The following is a 26937-nucleotide window of genomic DNA, read 5'->3' as shown; positions in this document are numbered from 1 at the left end:
TCAGTGTGCTCCAGCAGTGTGCCAGAGGCAATGTGGCCCAGCATCCACGCTAGTGTCAGTACTGCCCCCCAGTGTTTGCTCAGCAAGATAAGCCATACTCTGTTTGATTGAAGCCTGCTGCAACATTCATGGACTCAAGGACTTGGACTATTCTTTTGCGTGACTATACTTTACTGCTATCTATATACATTATATAGTATGTATTTTGTGCTGTGTATGACTGATGGTTCTGTGTTTCGCACTTTAACCTCAGAGTAGTGCTGCTTTGTTTGTCTGTATTCATGGATGTTCATGCATGGTTGTATGACAATTAAACTTGACCTTCTAAAAGTTATGAGAGTACCTGCCTCCACCATCTTCTCAGGCACTGAGTTTCATGTTTCACCAGGCTACGGGTTAAAAAAAAACTCTCCAAGACGCCTCCAAATCTCCTTCCTCTTGCCTTTCACCTATAAACTCTGATCATAGATTTCTTTGATACGCGGGAAAAAAAAACAAACCCAGCCTGTCCATTCTGTCCTGATTGCTCTGATTGCTGAAATGCTTCATGCCATGAAACACCCTGGGAAATTAACCTCCTCTGCGTGCACCCTTTCCAGTGCAATCTCATCCTTATTTGTCCATCCCTAAATGCCTTTGAGTCAAAGAGATTGGTTAGTCTGGTGTCATATATGAGACAGACAAGGTAAAGGTGACTGATTTCCATCTTTGAATTATATTGGTGATCCATTTGGGTGTTTGCAACAATCTGGTGCTTCATGGTTACCATTAAGGAAATTAACTTTAATAAATCCATATGTAATTAAGAACATTAATTTAAACTCCTTGAGTTGGTTGGCTAAAAATCATGTCTCAGGATCTTGATCCAGAACTCTGACTGTTAGACAAATAACTTACTATGATTCTAATTCAGAGCACTGGCTGATGTATACTTACTGACATTGCCTTATAATTACTCACGTAAAACACAAAAAGCAAAGGACTTCCCAATAAAATTGTGGATCCCCACTACAAAAGCTTTGCAGCCACCTATTGGCCATTAACCTTTCTTCCCACCACTGAGCCAATTTTACACTGAACAGAGTGTAGAGAAGATTCAATAGGATGAGGTCCGGTTGGACCAACATAAACTATTTGTTGAGGCAATAACTTGATCCTGACGTAAAGACACTTAGTGCATGCAGCACCAAACAAAAATATAAATCAGAAGTTCAGAATGTTTACACTCAAGGCCTAGAAAATAACAGAAAAATTAACTTCACCAAACAAACTATCAAGTCCCACATCAGCACTCCGCAATTGTTAAATATATGATAAACCTGACAGCAGAATTAGAAAATAAAACAAAAATGAGACAGATGTAATTACTGACAGTCCTGTATACTCACCACAGCCTCCTGGACTAGAAAGATATCTGCTCCATTTGTAAAGAGCCTGCTAGGAATCAAAATTTGGACAGCCAGACCAGGTGCACTGCTTGGGCCCATGTTTATAACCTTCAATAAAATAATGAAGGAAAAATAAGGCATTGTTAGTCCTTTATAAATAAATAAATTATGTTACACACGGCAGCAGGAGATCCGGGCTTAATGGTAAAAGTCTGGTTTGATGGTACAACACACAATATTTATGCTTCCCTTCGAAGTGTAGTGTAAAAATCTCAGATTATCTTGCCATCTCAGAGCTCCTTCAGGAGGTCATTTTTCAATGTGGAGGCTTGGTTCAAGAGAAATTTCCAATAAATCATTTTTCTTCTCTAGGGAACATTAACATATGAACTCTTATTTCTCTCACTGTGATAACAATTTCCAAGCCTTAAGAGAGATGGTACATGCTTTTTCTTTTTCTCTCTCTTGTTTATCCTCTATATGCTTTCAGGCTACAAACTCCAAATGGGGACCAAGGCACTGCAGGGATATAACAAAAGTCAACTTTCTGTCCATTCTAATAACAGAAGAGAAAAGAGAGGCACAATGGGGAAGCCAGCTGAGCTGCTATCTTACGGCTCCAGAAACCAGTCTCCACAGCTATATGTGAGGCAAAGGGCAGAACATAAAAGTGTTGATGGGAATTTGATGAACAAAAACTGGGATGTATGGAGTTAGTGTTAATGGGTGCTTGATGTTTGGCATGGTCTTGTGAACCAAAGGGACTATTTTTGTGCGGTGTGACACAATCACACTAAATACAAATGTTTGTACAATCGTCATTCAATTTATTTCCTGAGTAATGCTGCTTGTCTCTCAAGTATAAACCCCACCTTAGAATGAGTCCACATGGAGGCCATTTTAGGTTTCCTGACGGAAAATAAGCATATTATTTCGATATAACATCACTTGAAAATTCTGGCTGGAAGTTCACTAAAATCAATGCAAAAAGTTACTGATTCTTGAAAGGCATTTGATGGTCTCAACTGTATAAACACAAGCACAACTATTTGATGCATTCCCTTGATGTGGCCCCACAAGTTACCCATGCTATAATACATGAATCCCATGGGGTGAGTTCCTTACCACTTCAGTAAAACACAAAATAGACAAAGTAGAAAATAAGTGAAAGGGGCTGTTACCTTAGAACTTGACTAGAAGTTGATTTTGGTGAACATCCAGCCAAAACTGATGCTCAAATGTTCAAAACATGCCGCAGTTCAAAAGGTGAAACTTGACAACTTTACAATGTTACCATGAAAGAGCCAATTATATAAACACTTGAAGAAGTGTACCAGAGTTCAAAAATAATATCACTGCAAAATAAATCTTCAGGAAAAGATTCTTCTATAATTTACAGTAAGACTGATTCCAGGAGCAGAATGATTCAAGACAGCTGTCAAAGGAACATTACCTTTAGACTGATGTAAATGAAAGCTGTCACGAGGGCTCAGAAGTAAGAGATTTCGAAGAGAAAAAGTTCTTGGTATCTAAATATATTTGCTTAAAGGGATGATTTATACCACAAGTGCTTGTAGATTAAGACTGTACGTCCCTGCCAAGAAGTTGTACTAACTCAGAACGTATATTAAGAAACAGACTCTGATCAAAATTATTCCAAGTATCTGGGATGTTTAAAGGCTTTGCAGGACTCAATCAGAAGAGAATGTAGTGAATGTAGTGTACTACAAGCTAAGTCTACCCAAGCTTCTGGCCTTTTAGGGAACAATACTATTTAACACATCATTTGCAGTAATTGAAGTATTTTCTTTAAAGCAGTACATTCTCACAGTTCTCTTAGGTCATGCTGCTGCACAGTAATTTTACACATTTTCCTGGGCTTCCCTTTACCACTTACCATTTCTTAACCTCGGAGGTCTGAACCATAGAGTCAGAGTATTACAACAAGGAAACAGGCCACTCGACCCAACTCATCCAGCCAACCAAGTGCCTGGCGAAACGAGTCCCATTCACCCCATTTGGCGTGATGCTGTTACAGCTCAGAGTGTTCCAGAGTTCAGAGTTCAGTTCTGGCGCCATTCTGTAAGGAGTCCGTATGTTCCCCACCTCCCCCAGCTCCCATGGAATGCCTGGGTTTTCCCCGGGTGCTCTGGTTTCCGCCCACAGTCCACACATGTACTAGATAGGCTAATTGTAAATTTGTCTATTGTCCCGTGTTTAGGGTAAGGTTAATCAGGTTTGCTGGGAGTTGCTGGGCGATGTGGGTCGAAGTGTCAGACTTAATATCACCGGCATATGTTGTGAAATTTGTTGTCTTTGCAGCAGCGGTACATTGCAATAGATAATGATAGAGGGAAAAAATGTGAATTACAGTTAAATTATGTAAGTAGTACAAAAATAGAAATAAAAAAGTAGTGAGGTAGTGTTCATGGGTTCAATATCCATTCAGAAACCGGTTGGCAGAGGGGAAGAAACTGCCCCAGTATAGCTGAGTGTGTGCCTTCAGGCTCCTGTGCCTTCTCCCTGAAGGTAACAGTGAGAACAAGGCCCAGCCTGGGTGATGGGAGTCCTTAATGATGGGCGCCACCTTTTTGAGGCATCGCTCCCTGAAGGTGACTGGGATACTACACGGTGCTGTATCGCTAAATAAATAACGAGGTAACAGATAAGATGAATGATCACATACTTTTCCCCAGGACAAGGGAGTCTAAAACTGGAGCATATTTATTTAAGGTGAGTGGGAGGGGACCTGATGGGCATTTTTTTTTCTACACAGACAGTGGATTGTATTTGAAACAAGCTGCCAGAGGAAATGGTAGAGGGAGGTACAATTACAATGTTTAAAAGCCATTTGGATGGGTAGATGGGTAGGAGGGACAAGGGATCATATTCGATCTCTTTAATATACTTATCTGAGGTAACTCAGTGAAGCAACCAACTGAGGGGAATCTGTAAACACAAAATAATCTGCAGATGCTGGGGTCAAAGCAACACTCACAACACGCTGGAGGAACTCAGCAGGTCGGGCAGCATCGGTGGAAACAATCGATTGACATTTCGGGCTGGAACTCTTCGTCAGGACTGTAGAGGGAAAGGGCAGAGGCCCTATAAAGAAGGTGGGGGGAGGGTGGGAAGGACAAGATAGGGCCTCTGCCCCTTCCCTCTACAGTCCTGACGAAGAGTTCCAGCCCGAAACGTCGACCGATCTTTTCCACCGATGCTGCCCAACCTGCTGAGTTCCTCCAGCGTGTTGTGAGTGAGGGGAATCTGTGGCAGCTGTTTTCTAATCCATAAAACTATAGCTAGAAACTTAAACCAAGCTCCTCAAAGATCTGTGTGGACAAACAGCATGGGTCTTCAGCCACTTTTAATCTCCAAATATGGACCAGTGCCATCTGCAAATATAACACCCTGTCAAATTAAGGATGGGAAGTGGGCATTTCGCTGGTTGGGGCCTACAGACAATGCTTACATATGTCATTAGAGGCTTTTAAGAGACGTTTCGATAGGCGCATGAATGTGAGGAAGATGGAGGGATACGGACAATTTGTAGGTAGGAGGGATTAGATTTTGGGGGGTTTTGATTTACTGTTTAGCTGCTTCAGCTCAGCACTGTGGGTCAAAGGGTTTGCTCGTGTTCTCTGTTCTTCCACTTCTTACTGTCTCTATATAACACCAAGAACAGTTTCATTTCTTGATCTTCATTACTAAGATCCTTCCCCTCTATTACTTTTACCATATTTATTATGTCAGGACTTATCAACTTCCTCTTCCTTTTTGCTATCCTGGAATATTTATTTCCCAAACGTGGCCAGATAGCAACAATGTCCCTGTAACAGCTATTAACTTTAACTCATCTATTTCTATTTGTGCCTTAAGTGGACCTACATTCTGTGAATTCTAAATACACTCAAATAAAGGACCTTCAGTTATGTCTTTTTTATATACTATTTTTCTTTTCTCTGACTCTTATTCGAGTACATCATAATGTGAGGAGCACCAGAAAATCCTGGATGAACTCAGCATGTCGAGCAATATATTTTACTTTCTGATTTTTTTTATTGCTTTGCTTTTATTGCAGATTTCTATCATCTAAAGTTTTATTACTTTCCCTATGCATATTGTCCCTTCATGACAGATTAATATATAATGACCCTGCACTGTCACTTTATCCTTTCGTATAAAGTTTAATTTTTTTTCTTACCAAAACCTGCCACTAATGGTTTAGCCCTAACATAGCTTAATTATTTGACTCCATTCACATTACACAATGCTGCAAGGTCCAGTGACTGGAGCAACTGCATAACTGGACTGTGAGGATGGCCGAGACGATCACAGGGGTTTACCTACTGTCCATCGCGGGCATTTATCAGGAGTGTTTTTAGTTTTGTCAAGGATCCCACCCATCCATCCAACATCCTCTTGACATTTTACCATCAGGCAGGAGACACCAATGCATGAAGACAAGAACAGGCAGGATGGGAAACAGCTTCTTCCCTCAAGCCATTAGGCTTCTGAACTCCCCGCCACATCGCATTCAAAGCGTCAACCTGCAATATTTACTTTATGTACATTACTTTGTTTATCTATTCGTAGATTTATTTCCTACTTTCCAAAGTTATTGTGTGTTATGTGTACTAACGTGCTTTACACCCTGGTCCAGAGAACTGTCTTGTATATAATTAAATAACAATAAACTTAACCTGACAGGATCTAAGTTGTGGTTCAGATGATTCACCTGAAATGTCAAGTTGAATGGTTGAAAGAAACAGGACATATCTTCCATCTGAATAAATTTTGAAGCATCCACTGAATCACCATAAAGGAAGGAAGCTGGAGAAATAGACCTATTTTGGAGAGAAATAAAGATCTGTTAGCATGAGCAGAAAGTCAATGACACTGAACTCCAGTTATGTCATGCACTGAGACTAAGCTAAGCACAAGCCTTTGTTTGGTTATACTGGCAGACAGAATTATTCCAAAAGTTAAAGTACTATTCACACTCATCATCATCATTTTGTTCCCTGTCATATGAGGTGGGAGGTCATGCTCTCATGACCATGATTGTTCTTGGCAAATTCGTCCACATCTTCTTCTGGGCAGAGTCTTTACAAGACAGGTAAATACTCTTCAATACCTTTGTCAATATTCTTCAGATATTGTCTGCCTGATGTCAGTGGTTGCATAACCAGGAGTTGTGATGTGCACCAGTTGCTCAAACGACCATCCACCTCTTGCCCCCATGGCTTCACGTGACCCTGATAGAGTGGGGTTGGGGGTTAAGCAGGTGTTACACATTACCCAAAGGTGACCTGCAGCCTAGCAGAAGGAAGGAGTACCTTACACCTCCCTTGGTAGAGATGCATCTCCACCCCCCCAATAATATTCACATTATTGTTATTTTTATATCCATAGATAACAGAACAAATGTAAATATAAGGATATATACTGTATTATTTTTATTTTACTTTTAGACCATAAAATAAAGTAGTAGAATTCAGCCATTCAGCCCAGAAAGTCTGTTGTGCCGTTCCATCATGGGTAATTTATTCTTCCCTCTCAACTTCATTCACCTGCCTTCTCCCTGTAATTTTTGACACCCTGACTAATCAAGAACTGATTGTAATGTGAACTAATCAAGAACCTCTGTTGTAAATATGCCCAATGACTTGCCCTCCACAGACGTCTGTGGCAATGAAATCGGCAGATTCACCATGCTCTTGCTAAGGAAATGTTGAATGCCATAAATGCTAAATTGCAGTCACAAAGTGTAGTCGATGCACAGCGTTAAAAGTGGTACATTTTCTGTTCAGATAGGTTGCATTATAGAATGTGCATCTGATTCACACGCACCCTATTTCTGCTATCACTCAAAACAAAGCAAAACCTCAACACTCTTAACATGGTAACAGGCCGGTCAATAAAAGTACCTGCAGACACATTCAAACAGTTCATATGCACGGTGCTGAACAACATTGGAAGAATGCAGTCAGTGCGGATTGGAAATAATATCTCTACCTCATTGACAATCAACACTGGTGCACCTCAAGAATGTGTACTTAACCCACTGCTCTACTCTCTCTACACCCATGAATGTGTGTACAGGCACAGCTCAAAAGCCATCTATAAATTTTATGATGACACAACTATTGTTGGCAGAATTTCAGATGGTGACGAGACAGAGTACAGGAGCGAGATATACAATATCAGCTGGTTGAGTGATGTTGCAGTAACAACCTTGCACTCGACATCAGTCAGACCAAAGAACTGATTGTGGTCTTCAGAAAGGGTAAGACAAGGGAACACACACCAGTCCTCATAGAAGGGTCAGAAGTGGAGAGAGTGAGCAACTTCAAGTTCCTGGGTATCAACATCTCTGAGGACCTACCCTGGGTCCAAAATATCGATGCAGCTATAAAGAAGGCACAACAGCAGCTATTTTCCATTAGGAGTTTGAAAAGATTTGATATGTCACCAAAGACACTTGCAAATTTCTACAGATGTACCGTGGAGAGCATTCTAACTGGTTGTATCACTCAAAGAAGAGGAATTCTGCAGATGCTGGAAATTCGAGCAACACACATCGAAGTTGCTGGTAAACGCAGCAGGCTAGGCAGCATCTCTAGGAAGAGGTACAGTCAACGTTTCGGGCTGAAATGTCGACTGTTCCTCTTCCTAGAGATGCTGCCTGGTCTGCTGCATTCACCAGCAACTTTGATGTGTGTTGGTTGTATCACTGTCTGGTATGGGGCAGGGGGCATGGGGCAGGACCACTGCACAGGATCGAAAGAAGCTGCAGGGAGATGTAAACTCAGTCAGCTCCATCATGGGCACTAGCCACTGTAGCATCCAGGAGCAATGCCTCAAAAAAGTGGCATCCATCATTAAAGACCCCATCACCCAGGACATCCCCTGTTCTCATTGCAACTATCAAGAAGGAGGTACAAGAGCCTGAAGACACACACTCAATGATTCAGGAACAGCTTCTTCCCCTCTGCCATCAGAATTCTGAATGGACATTGAAACCATGAGCACTACCTTATTATTTTTTTGCACTACTTATTTATTTATTTTTCTCACCCCCTTATGGGTTGTGTATTTTTCCCCCAATTTTGGGTCCTCTACCAGAGGCCTGAGAGCTTGAGGGTTCAGTGCTGTATCCTTGCTGTTCTTAGTAGTGTGCTCTTCTGGACCAAGATCTCAGATGTTGTTCCTGGCATTCTTTGGAGCCACTCTCCCAGTCTGGATGTCATAGCTCCAAGTTTTCCTATCACCACTGGGATTACTCTGGCTTTAACCTTCCACATCCTTTTTATCTGCTCTTTCAAGTCCTGGTATTTCTCCAGCTTCTCATAGTCTTTCTTCCTGATGTTGCTGCCATTCGTGATTGCACATCTATTACTATTGTTTTCTTCTGTTCCTTGTCCAGTAATACTATGTTTGGTTGGTTGGCCAGTACCTGCTTATCAATCTGTAGTTGGAAGTCCCACTGGGTCTTAGCTCAGTGCGGATGTTCCTGTACACAATTCCTACAACTTGGTTGTGCCGTTCAGTATATGCTGTCCCTGTCTGGATCTTGCATCCTAATACTATGTGCCGGATAGTTTTAGTAGATTCCTTGCATAATCTGTGACTTGGGTCTTATCTGGTGTGATAGGCCTCAGCGCCTGCTCTTGTGCAGCCATGAGCAGCTCCTCTGTGCTGTCCCTCAGCCCTGCCGTTTCCAGCTGTTGATAGGACTTTAAGTCAGCCACCTCTGATATGGAGATGGTACATCCCATGCAGTGGCTTGTCCTGCCATGGCCTCTGGTCTTATGGCTCCGCTTCACCCACTTCCACTTCCACGTCGCCTGCCTGCTGTCTGAGATATTCTCCTAGCAAGTCATCCTTAGGGGACATCTTCCTTACATACTTATGGATGTTTCTCATTTCTTCCAGGATTGTGGCCTTGACACTTCTAAGTCCCCGTTCTCCTTTATTCCGGCAGGTGGATAGTCACTTGACATTGGACTTCGGGTAGAATCCTCTGTGTATTGTTAGTAGTTTCCAGATCTTGATGTCAGCGGCTTCCAATTCGTTCATCGGCCAGCACATCATTGTGGCTGGGGATCTGATGAATGGTAGGGTGAATATGTAGATGGCTCTGATCTTGTTCTATCCCATTCAGCTGGCTTTTTAGGACCTGTCTCACTCTTTCAAGGTACTTGGATGTTGCAGTCTTCCTTGTGTCCTCATTGTGGTTTCCATGCACCTGCAGGATCCCCAGGTATTTGTATCTGTCCTGTACATCTGGTATGTGGCCTTCAGGTAACTCGACTCCTTCAGTCCTGATGAGTTTGCCTCTTTTCACTATCACCCGGCTGCACTTTTCCAGTCCAAATGACATCCCAACATCTCTGCTATGCACCATTCTCAGGTGGATTAGTGAGTCAATGTCCCTTTCCTTTCTGACATACAGCTTGATGTCATCCATGTCCAGGAGGTGGCTGAAGGTCACTCCACTCTTGATCCTGTACCCATATCAATTCTTTGAGATGATCTGACTGAGGGGGGTTCGAGCCTATGCAGAACAACAGTGGGGATAGTGCATCACCCTGGTATATTCCACATCTGATGGTCACTTGCGCTATTGGCTTTGAGTTAACACTAGCATTGTCTTCCAAAAGCCCATTGAGATGCTTGTTGACCTAGTACAGAGACAGGCATTCCAGGTTCCATATGTGGGACATTGAGTCGTATGCTCTCCTGTGGTTGATCCAGGCTGTACCTAGGTGATCTGTCTGGCCTTGGAGTCTCACATGACAGCTTTGTCTATCAGTGTCAGTGTTTGAAGACGCTGATTCCATTACCAATCCCCTCTGAGCTAGGCGGCTATTGTTGAGAGTGGGCCAGCGGTGAGCGTGGGAGGGTCAGGCTTTGACTCAAGGGGCTTCAGCGAGAAGAAGCTGAGGCCAAAAAAACAGGTTAGAGTATTTGGTCTTGGCTGCCCATTGTACAGTGCAGGCAGGATGGCAGATATGGCAGTAGAATGTTTCTCCTGTAGGATGTGGGAATTCATGCAACCTGATAGTCTCCTTGATGACTACATCTGCGGGAAGTACAGCTCATGACAGACTGCATTAAGGAGCTGGAGCTGGAATTGGATGAACTTGGGATCATCTGGGAGGCAGAGCATTTGATAGATATGACTATTGTGCAGATGGTTACACCCAGAGTTCAGAATTCGGGGAGTAGATGTGTGAACACTGAGAGAGATAAAGGGAGAAAGAAGTCAGTGCAGGGTCCCCTTGTGGCCATTCCCCTCAGCAACTGCTTTCCAAAGGGTAGCCTATGGATGACCTATCTGGGTAAGGCAGCAGCAGCCAGACCAATAGCACTGTGGTCGACTCTGAGCCTCAGAAGGGTAGGGTGAAGTCATGCAGAGCAATAGTCACAGGGGACTCGATAGTTAGGGAGACAGATAGGAGATTCTGCGGCAGCAAGGGAGACACCAGAAGAGTGTGTTGCCTCCTGGGTGCTAGGGTCCAGGATATCTCTGAGCGGTTGCAGAATATTCTTGAAGGGGAGGGTGAGCAGCCAGACGTCATGGTACATATTGGTATCAATAACATAGGCAGGAGATGGGTAAAGGGCCTATGCAATAAGTTTAGGGAGTTAGGAAGGGGGTTGAAGAGCAGTACCTCCAAGGTGGCAATCCCTGGATTAGTCGCAGTGCCACGAGTAGGGAAGGTCAGAACAGGAAGACAGCACAGTGGGCAGGGTTTCAAGTTCTTGGATCATTGGAACCTTCTCTGGGGAAGGGGTGACCTGTACAAGTGGGACGAGTTGCACCTGAACTGGTGGGAAACCAATATCCTGGGAGGGAGGTTTGCTAATGCTTTTGGGGAGGGTTTAAACTAGATTTGCAAGGGGGTGGGAACCAAAGTGAAGAGGCAGAGGATGGGGCAGTTGGCGCACAAGTAGTGACAGCTTGTAGGGAGTTTATGGGGAAGGATAGGCAGATGATACAGCAAAAAAAGCATTCAGCCAGATGGTTACAGGAAAGGGCCAATAACTCTACTGGGTGTTTTTTACAGATGCCCCCAATAGTAACAGACATCGAGGAGCAGATAGGGAGGCAGATTCTGGAACAGTACAATAATAATAGGGTTGTTGTGATGGGTGATTTTAATTGACTGGCATCTCCTTAGAGCAAGGGGTTTAGATGGGGTGGAGTTTATTAGGTGTGTTCAGGAAGGTTTCTTGATGCAATATGTAGATAAGCCAATTAGAGGAAAGGCTGTACTTAATCTGGTATTGGGAAATGAACCTGGTCGGATGTCAGATCTCTCGGTGGGAGAGCATTTTGGAGGTAGTGATCACAACTCTATCTCCTTAACCATAGCACTAGAAAGGGATAGGAGCAAAGAATTTGGGAAAGGATTTAATTGGGGTAGGGGGAAATATGATGTCATTAGGCAGGAACTTGGGAACATAAATTGGGAGCAGATGTTCTTAGGAAAATGCACAGCAGAAATGTGGCAAATGTTCAGGGAACATTTGCATGGAGTCCTGCATAGGTATGTTCCATTGAGGCAGAGAAAGGATGGTAGGGTTAAAGAACTGTGGTGTACAAACAACATAAAAAAAATCTAGTTAAGACGAAAAGAAAAGCTTACAAAAGGTTCAAGAAACTAGGTAATGTTAGAGCTCTAAAAAATTACAAGGGTGCCAGGAAGGAGTTCAAGAATGAAATTAGGAGAGCGAGAAGGGGCCATGAGAAGGCCTCAGCGAGCAGGATTAAGGAGAACTCCAAGGCATCCGACAAGTATGTGAAGAGCAAGAGGATGAGCCATGTGAGAATAGGACCATTCAGGAGTGAGAGAGGAAACACGTGCATGGAACTGGAGGATGTAGCAAAGGTACTTAATGAATACCTTGCTTCAGTATTCACCACGGAAAAGGACCTTGGCAATTGTAGGGATGACTCACAACAGACTGAAATGCTTGAATGTACAGACATTAAGGAAGAGGATGTTCTGGAGCTGTTGAAATGTATTAAGTTCAATAAGTTGCGCGCGTATACACACACACACACACACACACACACACACACACACACACACACACACACACTTACTGTTTTTATTGTTATGTATTGCAATGTACTGCTGCTGCAAAACAACAACAGGTTTCACCACATATGCTGGTGATGTTAAGCCTGATACTGATCTGCTATAGTTGGATGCAAAGACTCCTTTTAATGACCCAGAAGAGCTTTTGTGTTTCTTATTACAAGTTGAAAAAGTATTTAAAAATTGCAACTGACATGGACTAAATTTCAGCTATTGTACTTTAAAATCAGAATCAGGTACACTTTCACCACTTTACATGACATGAAATCTGTTGTTTTGTGGAACCAATAGAGTGCAAATATACACTGCCAAAATGAAATAACACTGTTGTATTCACATGCTCATGTATCATTCAGAAATCTGATGGCAAAGTGCAAGAAGCCATTGTTAAAACATTGAGTACTGATCTTCAGGCTCCTGTACCTCCTCCCTGATGGTAGGTACATGTCCCAGATGATGAGGGTCATTAATGACAGATACAACCTTCCTGAGTTGCTGTCTCTTGAAGATGTCCTGAATTGTGAGAAGGTTTTAACCGTGGTGGAACTGGCTGAGATGATGACCCTCTACAGCCTCCTGTGATCCTTTGTACTGGACCCTCCATACCTGTAATGCAACCAATCTCAATGCTCTCCACCCTACATCTATAGAACATTCACAAATCTCTTCAAACTCTGAACGAAGTACAGCCGCTGGCTTGCCTTCTTCATGTTTTAGGCACAGGACAGATCCTCTGAGATGCTGACACCCAGGGATTTAAAGCTGATCACCTTTGTCACCACTGACCTCTCAATGTGGGCTGCTGCATGTTCTTCTGATTTCTGTTCTTTGAAGTCCACAGTCTAGTCCTCGGCCTTGCCTAGATGTTGTGACACTGCTCACCCAGCTGATCTACCTCAGTGCAGTACACCATCAGACATCACTGCCATCAGAGATTTTACCAACAATATATTATCAGCAATTTTTATATATGGTGTCTGAGCTGTGTCTAGACACAGACAGGAGTGTAGACAGAGGAGAGCTGTGAGCTAAGCACACATCGGTGAAGAGCCCTGTGTTAATTGTCAGCGATGAGGAGGTGTTATCACTGATCCATATTGACTGTGGTCGCCCAGTGAGGAAGCCGAGGATCCAGTGCAGAGGTACAGGTTCAGAAGCTTGGCGATTTACCCTGATCTATAAAGAACAACCTGATATATGTTTTGCTCATGCCCAGTTGCTCCAAAGCGCAGCGGTGAGCCAGTGAGATTATGTCTGCCGCAGACCTGCTGCAGCGCTGGACGAACTGCAGCATTTCCTGGTCCTCACTGTGGCAGGAGTTAATTTTAAATATAGACAACCTCCTCTTGAAGCACGTCATTACAGCAGATGTGAGTGCTACCAGTCAACAGTCCAGGGACAGCAGTGATTCATTGCTGTAACTCTGACTCTGTTTAAATGCAACTTCCCCACAGGGGATGCCAAATGACAAAATCATTCCTCTCTAACACACATAGCTACTACTGCCTCAGTGATTTAACATCACCAAGACCACACACCTTCCCCAGCTACCACATGTAAACTGGCATGGGGGAGGTGCAGGAGGAGGCAGAATTAATCTTCTCCCCCTTCACCAGCTAATTAAGATGGTGTAAATTATACTAATTAAGGTCCAACTAAGATCCTCTTCAGTTTTGTCTCCATAAACAAGCAACATCTTGTTTTTGCATGAGGTTTACAAGCACAGCTCTCTTCTTTGATCTTTTCCTCCATCTGCTGTGATGGTGAAGAACTCACTCCATTGCGTCAGTGCTTCGAGATTCCTTTTCAACTCACGCTTCCTCTTGGGAGCAGCAGGAGCTACCATACATGAACGATGAACTGTGGCCCAGGAAAACTAATCAGCATTGTGGTGAGTTCTTTGGAGAATACACACCATAGACAAGAAACTGAACTGGTCTAGTCATATAAACAGCACGGCTACCACAGCTGGTCAAAGGCTAGGAATCCTGCAGTGTGTAATTCACCTCCTGACTCCCCAAAGTCTATCCGCCATCTACAAGGCGTAAGTCAGGACTGTAATGGAATACCTGCCACTCGCCTGGATGAGTACAGCTCCATCAACCCTCAAGAGATTTAATACCATCCAGTACAAGGCAGCCCATTTGATTGGTACCCCTTCCACAAGCATCCAATCCCTCCACCATCGACGAACAGTTGCAGCAGTGTGTATTATTTACAATATGCACTTCAACAAACACCAAAATTCCTAAGGCAGCACCTTCCAGGCCCACATCCCATAAGTGAAAAAGAGAACAAGTCTACTGCAATGCCATACAAGTCCTGAAAGGTCAAGACCAGAAACTTTACTTATTATTTACTTTTTTACACGTACAGGTAACAGGTTCTACTGGCCAATGAGCTCACAGTGCCCAGTCACACCCGTGTGACTAATTAATCAATGAGCTCACAGCGCCCAGTCACACCCGTGTAACTAATTAATCAATGAGCTCACAGCACCTAGTCACACCCGTGTAACTAATTAATGAGCTCACAGCGCCCAGTTACACCCGTGTGACTAATTAATCTAAGAATGCTTTGACTGAGGGAGGAAATGGGAGCACCCAGAGGAAACCCATGTGGTCATAGGGGAGAACGTACAATTTCCTTACCGGTAGTGATGGGAATCAAACCCCAATTGTAGGCGCTGTAGTTTACGCTAACCGCTAAGATACCATGCCACCCCAATTGAGTACATTTACATAAAGCGATGCCCCAGCAAGGCAGCATTCATCATCGCCCATCCCGACCACCCAGCCATGCTCTCTTCCTGCTCCCACTGTTCAGGCAAGAGGTACAGATACCTCAGATCCAACACCACCAGGAAAGAAGTGGGCAATTGGGCAATGCTCCCATTTCCATCCCCTTCCCCCTCAGTAGATTCCCATCCTGTTGTGATACACATTATCACATCCCTTATTTACCTTTGTGTTCCTGCTGGTCACCCTCTAGCCACAGTCTCCATTTTCACCCTCTCCTGCGCCCACCATTCTATTTTGTTCACTTCCACCATAAGACACAGGAGCAGAATTAGGCTATACAGCCCATCAAGTCTGCTCCATCAACCACCCATCTTTCTCTGTCTCTCAATTCCACCCTCACCTTCCATTCACACATTCTGCTCGACCTGCTAAGCGCCTCCAGGGGTTTGTTTCTAAATCTGACACTATACTAAACTGTCCTTCACAGAAAAGGCACAAAGGAGAAGTCATCTGACAATATAAATGCTTTCTACATCTTGCAGTAACAAAATGGGCATCGCTTTGCCTTGCTGTGGTCCTTCCTGTTTGAATATTCTTACATTGTGTGTTCAGAACTTGCACCTGTCCACTTTTTCTTCTTTGATTCTGCACCTACTGTACATCCCAGCATGGTCAGATCACCCGTCAATCCTACTGATGTGCTGACTACAACAATTAGATCATCTCCATGCTCCTTGTTATTTGTGCAGACCATCAGTCAGACTCCCTTGCCACTATTTCATTCCATTTTGATGAGCAGATATTGAGTATTGTGGCACAATAGCACAGTGGTTAGCATAACACCTTACAGTACAGGTGACGCAGGTTCAATTCCTGTTGCTGCCTGTAAGGAGTTTGTACGTTCTCCCCGTGACCGCGTGGGTTTCCTCCAGGTGCTCCAGTTTCCTCCCACAATCTAAAGATGTACTGGTTGATAGGTTAATTGGTCATTGCAAATTGTCACGTGATTAGGCTCAGATTAAATTGGGGAGGTTGATGGGTAGCATGGCTTGAAGGGATGGGAGGCCATATTCCCTCTGTATCTCAATAAATAAATAAATTCCGCCATGGTTCACTCGTTCTCTGAGCATTAATGCTTGAGATAACGGGCAAGAATCACTTACTCAATATTAAAAGTGAAATGGTAAGTATGGAAAACAAATTTCCATGCAGTATTTATGCCTGCCCACACCACCAGTCCTTGCTCTGATGTCTCCAGACCTAATGCAGTTTTCTAAGCCTCTTCTTGACCCTGATCTCTCATCTGCTTTCCAACCTCTGCTCATCTGATCTCTCACTCTCATTGTTGTTAGTGCCTTGAAATAGTGGTCCCAACCTGGGGTTCTATAGACCCCTTATATATTGTCCTGATGAAGGGTCTCGGCCCGAAACGTCAACTGTACCTCTTCCTAGAGATGCTGCCTGGCCTGCTGCGTTCACCAGCAACTTTGATGTGTGTCGCTTGAATTTCCAGCATCTACAGAATTCCTCGTGTTTACCCTTATATATTGTAATGGTCCATGGAATAAAAATGTTGGGAACTGTTAGGGTATATTCTGGAATTATGGTATATTACAAATATTAATTTCAACACCAACCAGTCTTCAGACCTGAATATGGACTGTAGATTGAATCTTAAATGTAGCCAGAACAATGGTCTTCCTGGAGCTGCAGACTAGGGTTGATTTCAAACCAGGAAACACCCATTCTCCTGAGATGTCTGCATAGAGACACAGAGGTGATTAATACTCAGTGTTGGTGTGAAGATCTGGAGGAGTTTGAAACTCAAAGGAAGCATCATGAATGACTCGTAACTACAGAAATTGTCCTGTTGTTAACTTTGTTCTCTAACATAAAAAAATATGACGTAATATTGGGTCAGGAGGCCTCTTCTTCCAAGAGTGTCTCCAGTGTCATGCCTGCTTGTTGTCTGGAATGAAGACTTGGATATCCACCAGCTTCAGTGTCTCTCTGGTGTCTTCGATCAGTCACGACAGGAACCCCTGCCTTCAACAGATTCCTCTCATCGTCAGCTACTCTTTTCATCACACCCCTCAGCACTTACAGCAAGCAGGTGTTTGCTCCTTACTTACTCTTCACTGGATGGCCACTGTCCTCAATCCAGATCCAGTACTGGAATCCCAATTTGCACTGTGAACATCCCTGCGAACATAGTTCCACCTGACTTCCTAACCTTGAAGCACTTTGTGTCAAATTATGCTCCAGTTTCAACACATAGCGGTACATTGATCATAGTTACCCTGTCACAGCAGTATCCACTTCATGTTTCAGAGGCATTGTGAGGATAAGTGTGTTGTCATGCAGAGTGTCATTATGCTCCACGTTCCCACTGCAGAAAACAAACACAAAAAATCTTAGAAATCTGTATTATGTACGTGATCCTTCAGCAAAAGTCAAATAAGTACAATGCTGCATTGTTTTTTTTACCTCAGTGATGTTGGCAAAAGTCATTATTCCTTTCAAAATTGCTCTATATTTGAATATTAAAAGTCACAATTGAAAAAAAACAGCTGCAGCATTCAATAACTCTAAAGGGTATTTTTAAATACTACAATCAATGGATATTTTTGTAGACAAGTAATGATGTCCCACCGGATTAAAAGGAAACATAAAACATTGGAAGAATTCCAGAATTTGAAAGTGTTAACTGATAATAATCTCAAAGGTCACAATGGATTGGAAACACTCTGTTGGCTCAAAGCCCCTCAATTTCAAGGTGAAAGGACCAAAAATCAAAGTGCTGCTGTCTCAAGAGACCCATAACAGAGTGTAAGAAGCACACTGAGTCTCTGCTTTATGGAAACAAAGTTAAATGCATTCAAAACAAATTTCCATTAAAATTTAAACTTAGATACTTAAATGTTACAACACTTTTAGTGATATAAAGATGCCTAGAATCTGAAATGATAAAGAATGCTATTAATTTACAGCTAACTAATCAGCTCCTGAAAAACAATACATAGATTAATCTTTAAAGTGTGGACTCTTCATTACAGCTACAAACTGTATGCTAGTCTAATTTTTTAATTGAACTGTGAAGTCTGAAGAAAGAGGAAATGTTATACTCTAAGTCAGAAATATGGAAATTGGTGGGTGATCAATGACCAATAACAGGAAGGGATTCAAGTATCATTTTCAATACCAAACTGGAATGAGGGTCAGAGGTCATTCTGCCTCTTTCACTCTTCCCAAGTTGTTAATCAAGATAAGCTTGAATTGGCAATCAGGGAGAGAGGTCTCTATTTCTGGTTAGAGACCACACCGACTGTACTTGGCTGGTGTGCTGCTCATTAACATTCATAGAGCTCATGCAATTAAACCTTTACTATAACAATGCCCTGGACAGTTGGAACTGCTGAGAAGATGCAGCATGTGGTTCTCTAACTTTCCACTTGTTTTGCAGTATGACCAACAATCACCTTTAAGACTACATCCACACTACGCCGGATAATTTTGAAAACGCCGGTTTCGAGTAAAAACGACAGGCATCCACACTAAGCGTTTTTCAAAATATCTCCGTCCACATTAGACGGGTATTTGGGCGATTCTCCTCCTACTGGGCACGCACAGGACATATCTACAGAAAACAAGCGAAGAGGAAATGGTATACTTGGTGCGCATTTGTCCAGTTATAGAGTAGAAAAACTTAAAAGGACTTGCTCTTGGCTCTTGCGCAGGAGGACTATAAAACTAAAAAAAAATACTGGAGCGTATGGAGGCAACCGACAGGGAGTTCACGGACAGTACGACCCGGCTGACGACAAACATTGAAAAACTGACTAACTCTGTTGCATTAATAAAGCACCTTGTTAAATGTATAAAACGTCTGCATCAGTGTTATCTTGTATTTCCATACAATGTTACATTAAGCTGTTACACATCTATTGTCAGAGAAGTACTTGCATAAATAGGTAAAGCACCTTCATACAAGCAAGGACAGAAAACAAGGCAAAGTGAGTATACTTATTTATTCAGTAAGCTATGGGTCAAAGTATTTGGTGAGTACATCTCTAACTCTTCTGGCTTCAGTCTCGTTGCTGTCTGTTCTGAAATTGTTAGGTTGTATGGAGTTTGTGTTCAAGAAAACAACGAACATCTGTTCTGGCACATCATGACAGCGTTTTTAAATAGTCAAAAAAGTTTACTTTACAATTTAACTCTCACGCCGTTCACACCGACTGTGCGTTATAACAGCTTGCGCAGTACCAAGCAGAAGCCGAACAAGCAATGTTGTTGTGGTGTTGTCATGACAGAGTTTTTAAATCTCTCCGGTTACCCCGTACACACTACAGCGGATATTAGGCGTTTTCAGATTTATTCACTCTGGAGATAGTTTCTGAAAATTTCCGTTTTCAGGGGATGAAAATGCCGTTTCAGTGTGGACATAAGGTCAAAACGAAGAGAAAAAGCTTCATTTTCAAAATTATCCGGCGTAGTGTGGACGTACCCTAAAATATTTAAATTGCATAACATAGGATGGGTATATGCTCTGAGTATAAAATCACACATTTTCAACTTTGGTATTGTAACATTCTTGCATCCTTCCACATTTCTGCTCAGTAAAGCAAGCCTGTAAGGAGTTTGTGCATTCTCCCTGTGACCGTGTGGGTTTCCTGCAGGTCCCGCCCCCCCCCCCCCCCCCCACAGTCTGAAGACGTACCGGCTGGTAGTTCATTGGTCATTGTAAATTGTCCTGTGATTAGGCTAGGGTTAAATTGGGGATGCTGGGTGGTGCGGCTCAGAGAGCCAGAAGGGCCAACTCTGCACTGCAGCTCAATAAATAAATAAAAGATTAGAATTTCTCATCAAAGGCTGCTGACAGAACAAGGCATTTACATCTTAACGATAAATGCACAAGCACACAATTTATCTGTAAATTCAAATACAGTTATACTAATTTTAATTCTATTATCTATAACATTAACTTCTACAGTATCTGTCCCAGTAAGGGCCATCTCTTAGAGTAATACAGCAGGTAAAGAGGCTCTTCAGCCCAACTCTTCCACATCCCAACCGTGGTGCCTGTCCAGAGCTTGCCTGTGGTTTGCCCAAAATCAATTGTCTTTTAAAATGTTGTTATCACACCCAGCACAGCTCATTCCATGTGCATACCATTCTCCGTGTGAAGAAGCTGCCCTTCATTCACCACTCACCTTTAACCTGTGCCCTCTAGTTTTTCATTCCTCTTCACACGGAAAAGACTATATCCATTAATCCTATCAATGTCCTCATGATTTTAAACACCATGTAAGGTCACCTCTCAATTTTGTGGGTTCCTAGGAATACGGTCCCAGCCTGCCACCCTCAGGCATGCTGCATGACAGTGTGAATCCTCTATGTCTTTATGTCTGGAAGTGTCACATATCCAAGCACCAACATTCATTGCCACTAAAGCTGTTGGCTCATATTATTGGATCTTGTAGCAGTTCCTTGTGCATATGACCTTTGCATGCATTGAACCAACTACTGACTTCACTCCCCTCAGGTAAACTTTGCATTCATTCCTTTGATTGCCCAGTCTACGCTTTAGTTTCACCTGGAACCTCTTCAGATTCAATACTGCCTGTACCTCAATCACTGCACCTACTTTCCATGATGACAGTCACCTCTCTGTCATATTGTCTTACCTAAGCAGACATTCTTGCACCTTCAAAAACTGTGCAGCAACACAGAATGCCAGCACCTCCTCTTTTGTAATGTTGGTATGTTTCAATGTATCACTTCCATCTTCCCTGAACTCAATAGCTTCCCTACCTTTCTCCACTGTAAATACAGCTGAGAAGCATTAAATTAGACCTTGCCCATTTCCCATGATTCCACACTTACTAGATGAACACACTGACCTAAGGAGACCTGTTCTCTCCCTCATTACCTTTTATCCTTAATATATTTAAAGAATCTTTAAGATGCTCCAGTACCTGAACTGCTAGGCCTCTCATCTCCTCTTTTGGCTCTGCTAAGTTCCCTTTGTACTAAGCTTGTTTCCCTTTTATTCCCTCAAGAGACTCACTTGATTCTTGCTGCCTAACCCTGACAGTTGCCTTCTCCTCTCTTCTAACTGGACCCTGAATATCCCTTGTCGATCACAGTTCCCAAATTTTGGCTGTCCTATTCTTCACTCTAACAGTCTCACGCTCGTTCTGTACCCCATCTCAAATTTAAAAGTCTCCCAGTCGCCACATGCCCCTTCATATTTATGAAGAAGAGGAGTGTAATTATTAAGAAAGTACGGCAGCACCTCTATTTCCTTGGAAGTTTTTGAAAATTTGGCATGACAGCTAAAACCTTGGCAAATTTCTACAGGTGAGTAGCAGAGTAGAGGGACTGGTTGCATCACAGCCTGGTATGGAAACACCGAATGCACTTGAATGGAAAATCCTACATAAAGTAGTGGATATGGCTCAGTCCATCAGTGCTGTTGCAAGAAAGCAGCATCCATCATCAAGGACTCCCACCACCCATGCCATACTCTCTTCTCACTGCTGCCATCAAGAAGAAAGCATAGGAACCTCAGGACCCAAACCACCATGTTCAGGAACAGTTACTAACCATCAATCATCTGGCTTCTGAACCAGAGTGGATAACTTCACTCGCCCCATCACTGAACTGTTCCCACTACCTATGGACTCACTTTCAAGGACTCTTTGTCTCATGTTCTTGATATTTATTGTTTATTTATTTATTATTATTCTTTTTTTATTATGTAATTGGACAGCTTGCTGTCTTTTGCACATTGTTCTTTGTCCACCACATTGATTCGATTATGTTTCTTGGATTTACTGAGTATGCTCACAAGGAAACCAAATCTCAGGGTTGTATATGGCGACATATATGTACTTTGATAATAAACTTACTTTGAACTTTACCTGCTAACAGCAATGCCTAATCAAACTTAACAAGTTTCTATTTAATATAATCAATATTAACCTTGCCTAAATTTAGGACTTTAACTGGTAGATCAGTCCTATTTTTAACCATAACTATTTTAAGACTCATTAAATTATAGTCACTGGTCCCAAAGTGCTAGCCCACTGACACTTCAGTCAACATTCCCAGCCTCAGGAGGAGGTGCAGTGCAGCTCCTCTTCTCACGAAGGGTCATATTGCTTGATGAAACTTTCCAGAACTCGCTCATGGATTCTGCCCCAACCTCTTCAGACTGTGGCAGACCCAGTCAATAACAGGGAAGATAAAATCCTATTACAACTCCTGTTATTGCTGCCACTATCTATGATTTTATCGCATAATTGTTCCTCTAATTCCTTTTTATCAGGGGGCCTGTAGTACAATCTGCATGGAGTTTTCACTTACGCGGTGTGACAGTGTGGGTTTCCCTCATTGCTAAGGTTTCATTCCACATCCCAAAGACATATTGGTAAGTTAATAGGCTGCAGTAAATTACCTGAATATTGGGGCGATGTGATAAAATATACTAAGGTAAGTTGATTGGCATATGAGAGAAAACAACGTGAGAGGCTAGGGAGAATGGGTCTGATGAGCTTGCTCTTCTGGGAGACAGCAGGATTGTGATGGACAGAATGGCATCTTACTGGTTATTGGTTAGTAAATCAGTAAGTCAGTTACTCATTGAATAACAATAGATTGAATCTTGCTGGTAAATGCCAGCAACGTGCATAGGAGGTACCAGCATACATCCCAGTCATTGGAAATTTGGAAGATTTGCTCTTTTTTTTCCATGCACGTTGGGTGTTTGGTGTTTTCTTTCAACGGGTTCCATGGTGTTTCTTTGTTTCGTGGCTGCCTGCAGAAAGACAAGTCTCAGGGTTGTATTCTGTATGGATACCATGATGATACCACATGCTAGCGAGGGCAAGAATAGTAGGATCAGGCAGATGAATGCCTGGCTGAGAGACTGATGCAGGGGGCAGGGCTTCAGATTCTTGGATAATTGGGATGTCTTCTGGGGGAAGTATGACCTGTTCGAAATGGAAAGGTTACACCTGAACCCGAAGGGGACCAATATCATATAACCATATAACAATTACAGCACGGAAACAGGCCTTCTAGTCCTGGCGGGAAAGTTTAATAGAGCTGCTAGGGAGGGTTTAATCTAATTTGGCAGGGGGATGGGAACCGGAATGATAGAGCAGAGGAAGGGGAAAACAGAAATAAATATAAGATAGTGAGCAGTAAAGATGTCAGGAAAGACAGGCAGGTGATGGGGCAAATTTGTAGCCATTGGGATGAGTTGCAGTGAAATCAAAGCAAAAAGTACCAAATACTGGTCTTAAGTTGTTATACTTAAATGCACGCAGCATAAGGAATAAGGTGGATGATCTTGTCGTACAGCTACAGATTGGCAGGTATGATATTGTGGCCATCACTGAGACGTGGCTAAAGGACACATGTCTCTGGGAGCTGAACGTCCAAGGATACACGGTGTATCGGAAGGATAGGAAGGTAGGCAGAGGGGGAGGCGTGGCTTTATTGGTAAGAAACGATATTAAATCATTAGAAAGAGGTGATATAGGATCAGAAGGTGCAGAATCTTTATGGGTTGAGCTTAGAAACTGCAGGGGTAAAAGGACCCTGATGGCAGTTATTTATAGGCCTCCAAACAGCTGCAGTGATGTGGACTACAAATTACAACGGGAAATAGAAAAGGCTTGTCAGAAGGGCAGTGTTACGATAATTGTGGGGGATTTTAACATGTGAGTGGATTGGGAAAATCAAGTCGGCACTGGATCTCAAGAGAGAGAATTTGTAGAATGTCTGCGAAATGGCTTTTTAGAACAGCTTGTTGCTGAGCCCACTAGGGGATCGGCTGTACTGGATTGGGTATTGTGTAATGAACCGGAGGTGATTAGAGAGATTGAGGTGCAGGAACCCTTAGGAGGCAGTGATCATAACATGATTGAGTTCACTGTGAATTTTGAAAAAGAGAAGCCGAAATCTGATGTGTCCGTATTTCAGTGGAGTAAAGGAAATTACAGTGGCACGAGAGAGGAACTAGCCAAAGTTGACTGGAAAGGGACACTGGCGGGAAAGATCGCAGAGCAGCAGTGGCTGGAGCTTATGTTAGAAGTGAGGAAGGTGCAAGACAGGTATATTCCAAAAAAGAAGAAATTTTCGAATGGAAAAAGGATGCAACCGTGGTTGACAAGAGAAGTCAAAGCCAAAGTTAAAGCAAAGGAGAGGGCATACAAGGAAGCAAAAATTAGTGGGAAGACAGAGGATTGGGAAGTTTTTAAAAGCTTACAAAAGGAAACCAAGAAGGTCATTAAGAGGGAAAAGATTAACTATGAAAGGAAGCTAGCAATTAATATCAAAGAGGATACTAAAAGCTTTTTCAAGTATATAAAGAGTAAAAGACAGGTGAGAGTAGATATTGGACCGATAGAAAATGATGCTGGAGAAATTGTGATGGGAGATAAGGAGATGGCGGAGGAACTGAATGAGTATTTTGCATCTGTCTTCACTGAGGAAGACATCAGCAGTATACTGGACACTCAAGGGTGGCAGCGAAGAGAAGTGTGCGCAGTCACAATTACGACAGAGAGTACTCAGGAAGCTGAATAGTCTAAAGGTAGATAAATCTGCCGGACCAGATGGAATGCACCCTCGTGTTCTGAAGGAAGTAGCTGTGGAGATTGCGGAGGCATTAGCAATGATCTTTCAAAAGTTGATAGATTCTGGCATGGTTCCGGAAGACTGGAAGATTGCAAATGTCACTCCGCTATTTAAGAAGGGGGCAAGGAAGCAAAAACGAAATTATACACCTCTTAGCTTGACATCGGTGGTTGGGAAGTTGTTGGAGTCGATTGTCAAGGATAAGGTTACAGAGTACCTGGAGGCATATGACAAGATAGGCAGAACTCAGCATGGATTCCTTAAAGGAAAATCCTGCCAGACAAACCTATTACAATTTTTTGAGGAAATTACAAGTAGGCTAGACAAGGGAGATGCAGTGGATGTTGTATATTTGGATCTTCAGAAGGCCTTTGACAAGGTGTCACACGAGGCTACTTAACAAGATAAGAGCCCATGGAATTATGGGAAAGTTACATACGTGGATAGAGCGTTGGTTGATTGGCAGGAAACAGAGAGTGGGAATAAAGGGATCCTATTCTGGTTGGCTGCCGGTTACCAGTGGTGTTCCACAGGGATCAGTGTTGGGGCTGCTTCTTTTTACATTGTACATCAACGATTTGGATTATGGAATAGATGGCTTTGTGGCTAAGTTTGCTGATGATACGAAGATAGGTGGGGGGCCGGTAGTGCTGAGGAAACGGAGAGTCTGCAGAGAGACTTGGATAGATTGGAAGAATGGGCAAAGAAGTGGCAAATGAAATATAATGTTGGAAAGTGTATGGTTATGCACTTTGGTAGAAGAAATAAACGGGCAGACTATTATTTAAATGGGGAAAGAATTCAAAGTTCTGAGATGCAATGGGACTTGGGAGTCCTCGTACAGGATACCCTTAAGTTTAACCTCCAGGTTGAGTTGGTGGTGAAGAAGGCGAATGCAATGTTGGCATTCATTTTTAGAGGAATAGAGTATAGGAGCAGGGATGTGATGTTGAGGCTCTATAAGGCACTGGTGAGACCTCACTTGGAGTACTGTGGGCAGTTTTGGTCTCCTTATTTAAGAAAGGATGTGCCAACGTTGGAGAGGATACAGAGAAGATTCACTAGAATGATTCCGGGAATGAGAGGGTTAACATATGAGAAACGTTTGTCTGCTCTTGGACTGTATTCCTTGGAGTTGAGTAAAATGAGGGGAGACCTCATAGAAACATTTCGAATGTTGAAAGGCATGGACAGAGTGGATGTGGCAAAGATGTTTCCCATGATGGGGGAGTCTAATACGAGAGGGCATGACTTAAGGATTGAAGGGCACCCATTCAGAACAGAAATGTGAAGAAATTTTTTTAGTCGGAGGGTAGTGAATCTGTGGAATTTGTTGCTACGGGCAGCAGTGGAGGCCAAGTCATTGGGTGTATTTAAGGCAGAGATTGATAGGTATCTGAGTAGCCAGGGCATCAAAGGTTATGGTGAGAAGGCAGGGGAGTGGGACCATATGGGAGAATGGATCAGCTCACGATAAAATGGTGGAGCAGACTCGATGGGCTGAATGCCCAACTTCTGCTCCTTTGTCTTATGGTCTTATAAATGTACTTAGAATCTTTGAAGGTTGGTGCATGTGCATCTAAATAGAAGAGCTCTGACCTTAGCCACAGATTCCACTGGCCAATTCAGCCAGTGATCTCCAGGGCTGGATTCTGCATGGAGCACAGTGGTGGAGCATGAACTTGCTGACATTCTAAGAACTTAATGGAGAATCTCTTCAGGCATCCTGTGCCCAGCTATCGAATTTCAGGGCAGAAGTGGCAAATTCAAGGAGGAATAATTCTAAGATGATTGGAGTAAAGTATGGGGGGGTGGGGGATGTCAGAGCTAAGTTTTTAGAGAGAGCGTGTGCCCTGCCAGGGATGGTGGTAGAAGCAGACACATTAGGGGCATTTACAAAACTCTTAGATAGGCACATGGATGATAGAAAAATGGAAGGCTAGGTAGGAGGGAAGGGATAGGTTGATCTTATTGTAGGTTAAAAGATTGGCACAACATTGTGGGCTGAAAGGACTGTACTATGTTCTATGTTTATATTGCTAC

The 26937-nt window shown here is 42.9% G+C and overlaps 1 protein-coding gene across 1 annotated transcript in view; it reads right to left on the bottom strand.

Moving 5' to 3' along the window:
* Nucleotides 1-26937, bottom strand: part of itga9 (integrin, alpha 9) — a 422554-nt gene that overhangs the window by 83776 nt on the left and 311841 nt on the right. Inside the window, exons 21-23 of the mRNA XM_072263117.1 lie at nucleotides 17543-17632; nucleotides 6127-6235; nucleotides 1389-1496 (exon numbers count right to left, since the gene is read on the bottom strand). Of these exons, the coding sequence (XP_072119218.1) occupies nucleotides 1389-1496; nucleotides 6127-6235; nucleotides 17543-17632 (307 nt within the window). The remainder of the gene's footprint in view (nucleotides 1-1388; nucleotides 1497-6126; nucleotides 6236-17542; nucleotides 17633-26937) is intronic.

Source organism: Mobula birostris, chromosome 1 (assembly GCF_030028105.1).
Source record: "Mobula birostris isolate sMobBir1 chromosome 1, sMobBir1.hap1, whole genome shotgun sequence".
NCBI classification, from domain to species: domain Eukaryota; kingdom Metazoa; phylum Chordata; class Chondrichthyes; order Myliobatiformes; family Myliobatidae; genus Mobula; species Mobula birostris.
This window is presented reverse-complemented; position numbering and strand designations above follow the sequence as displayed.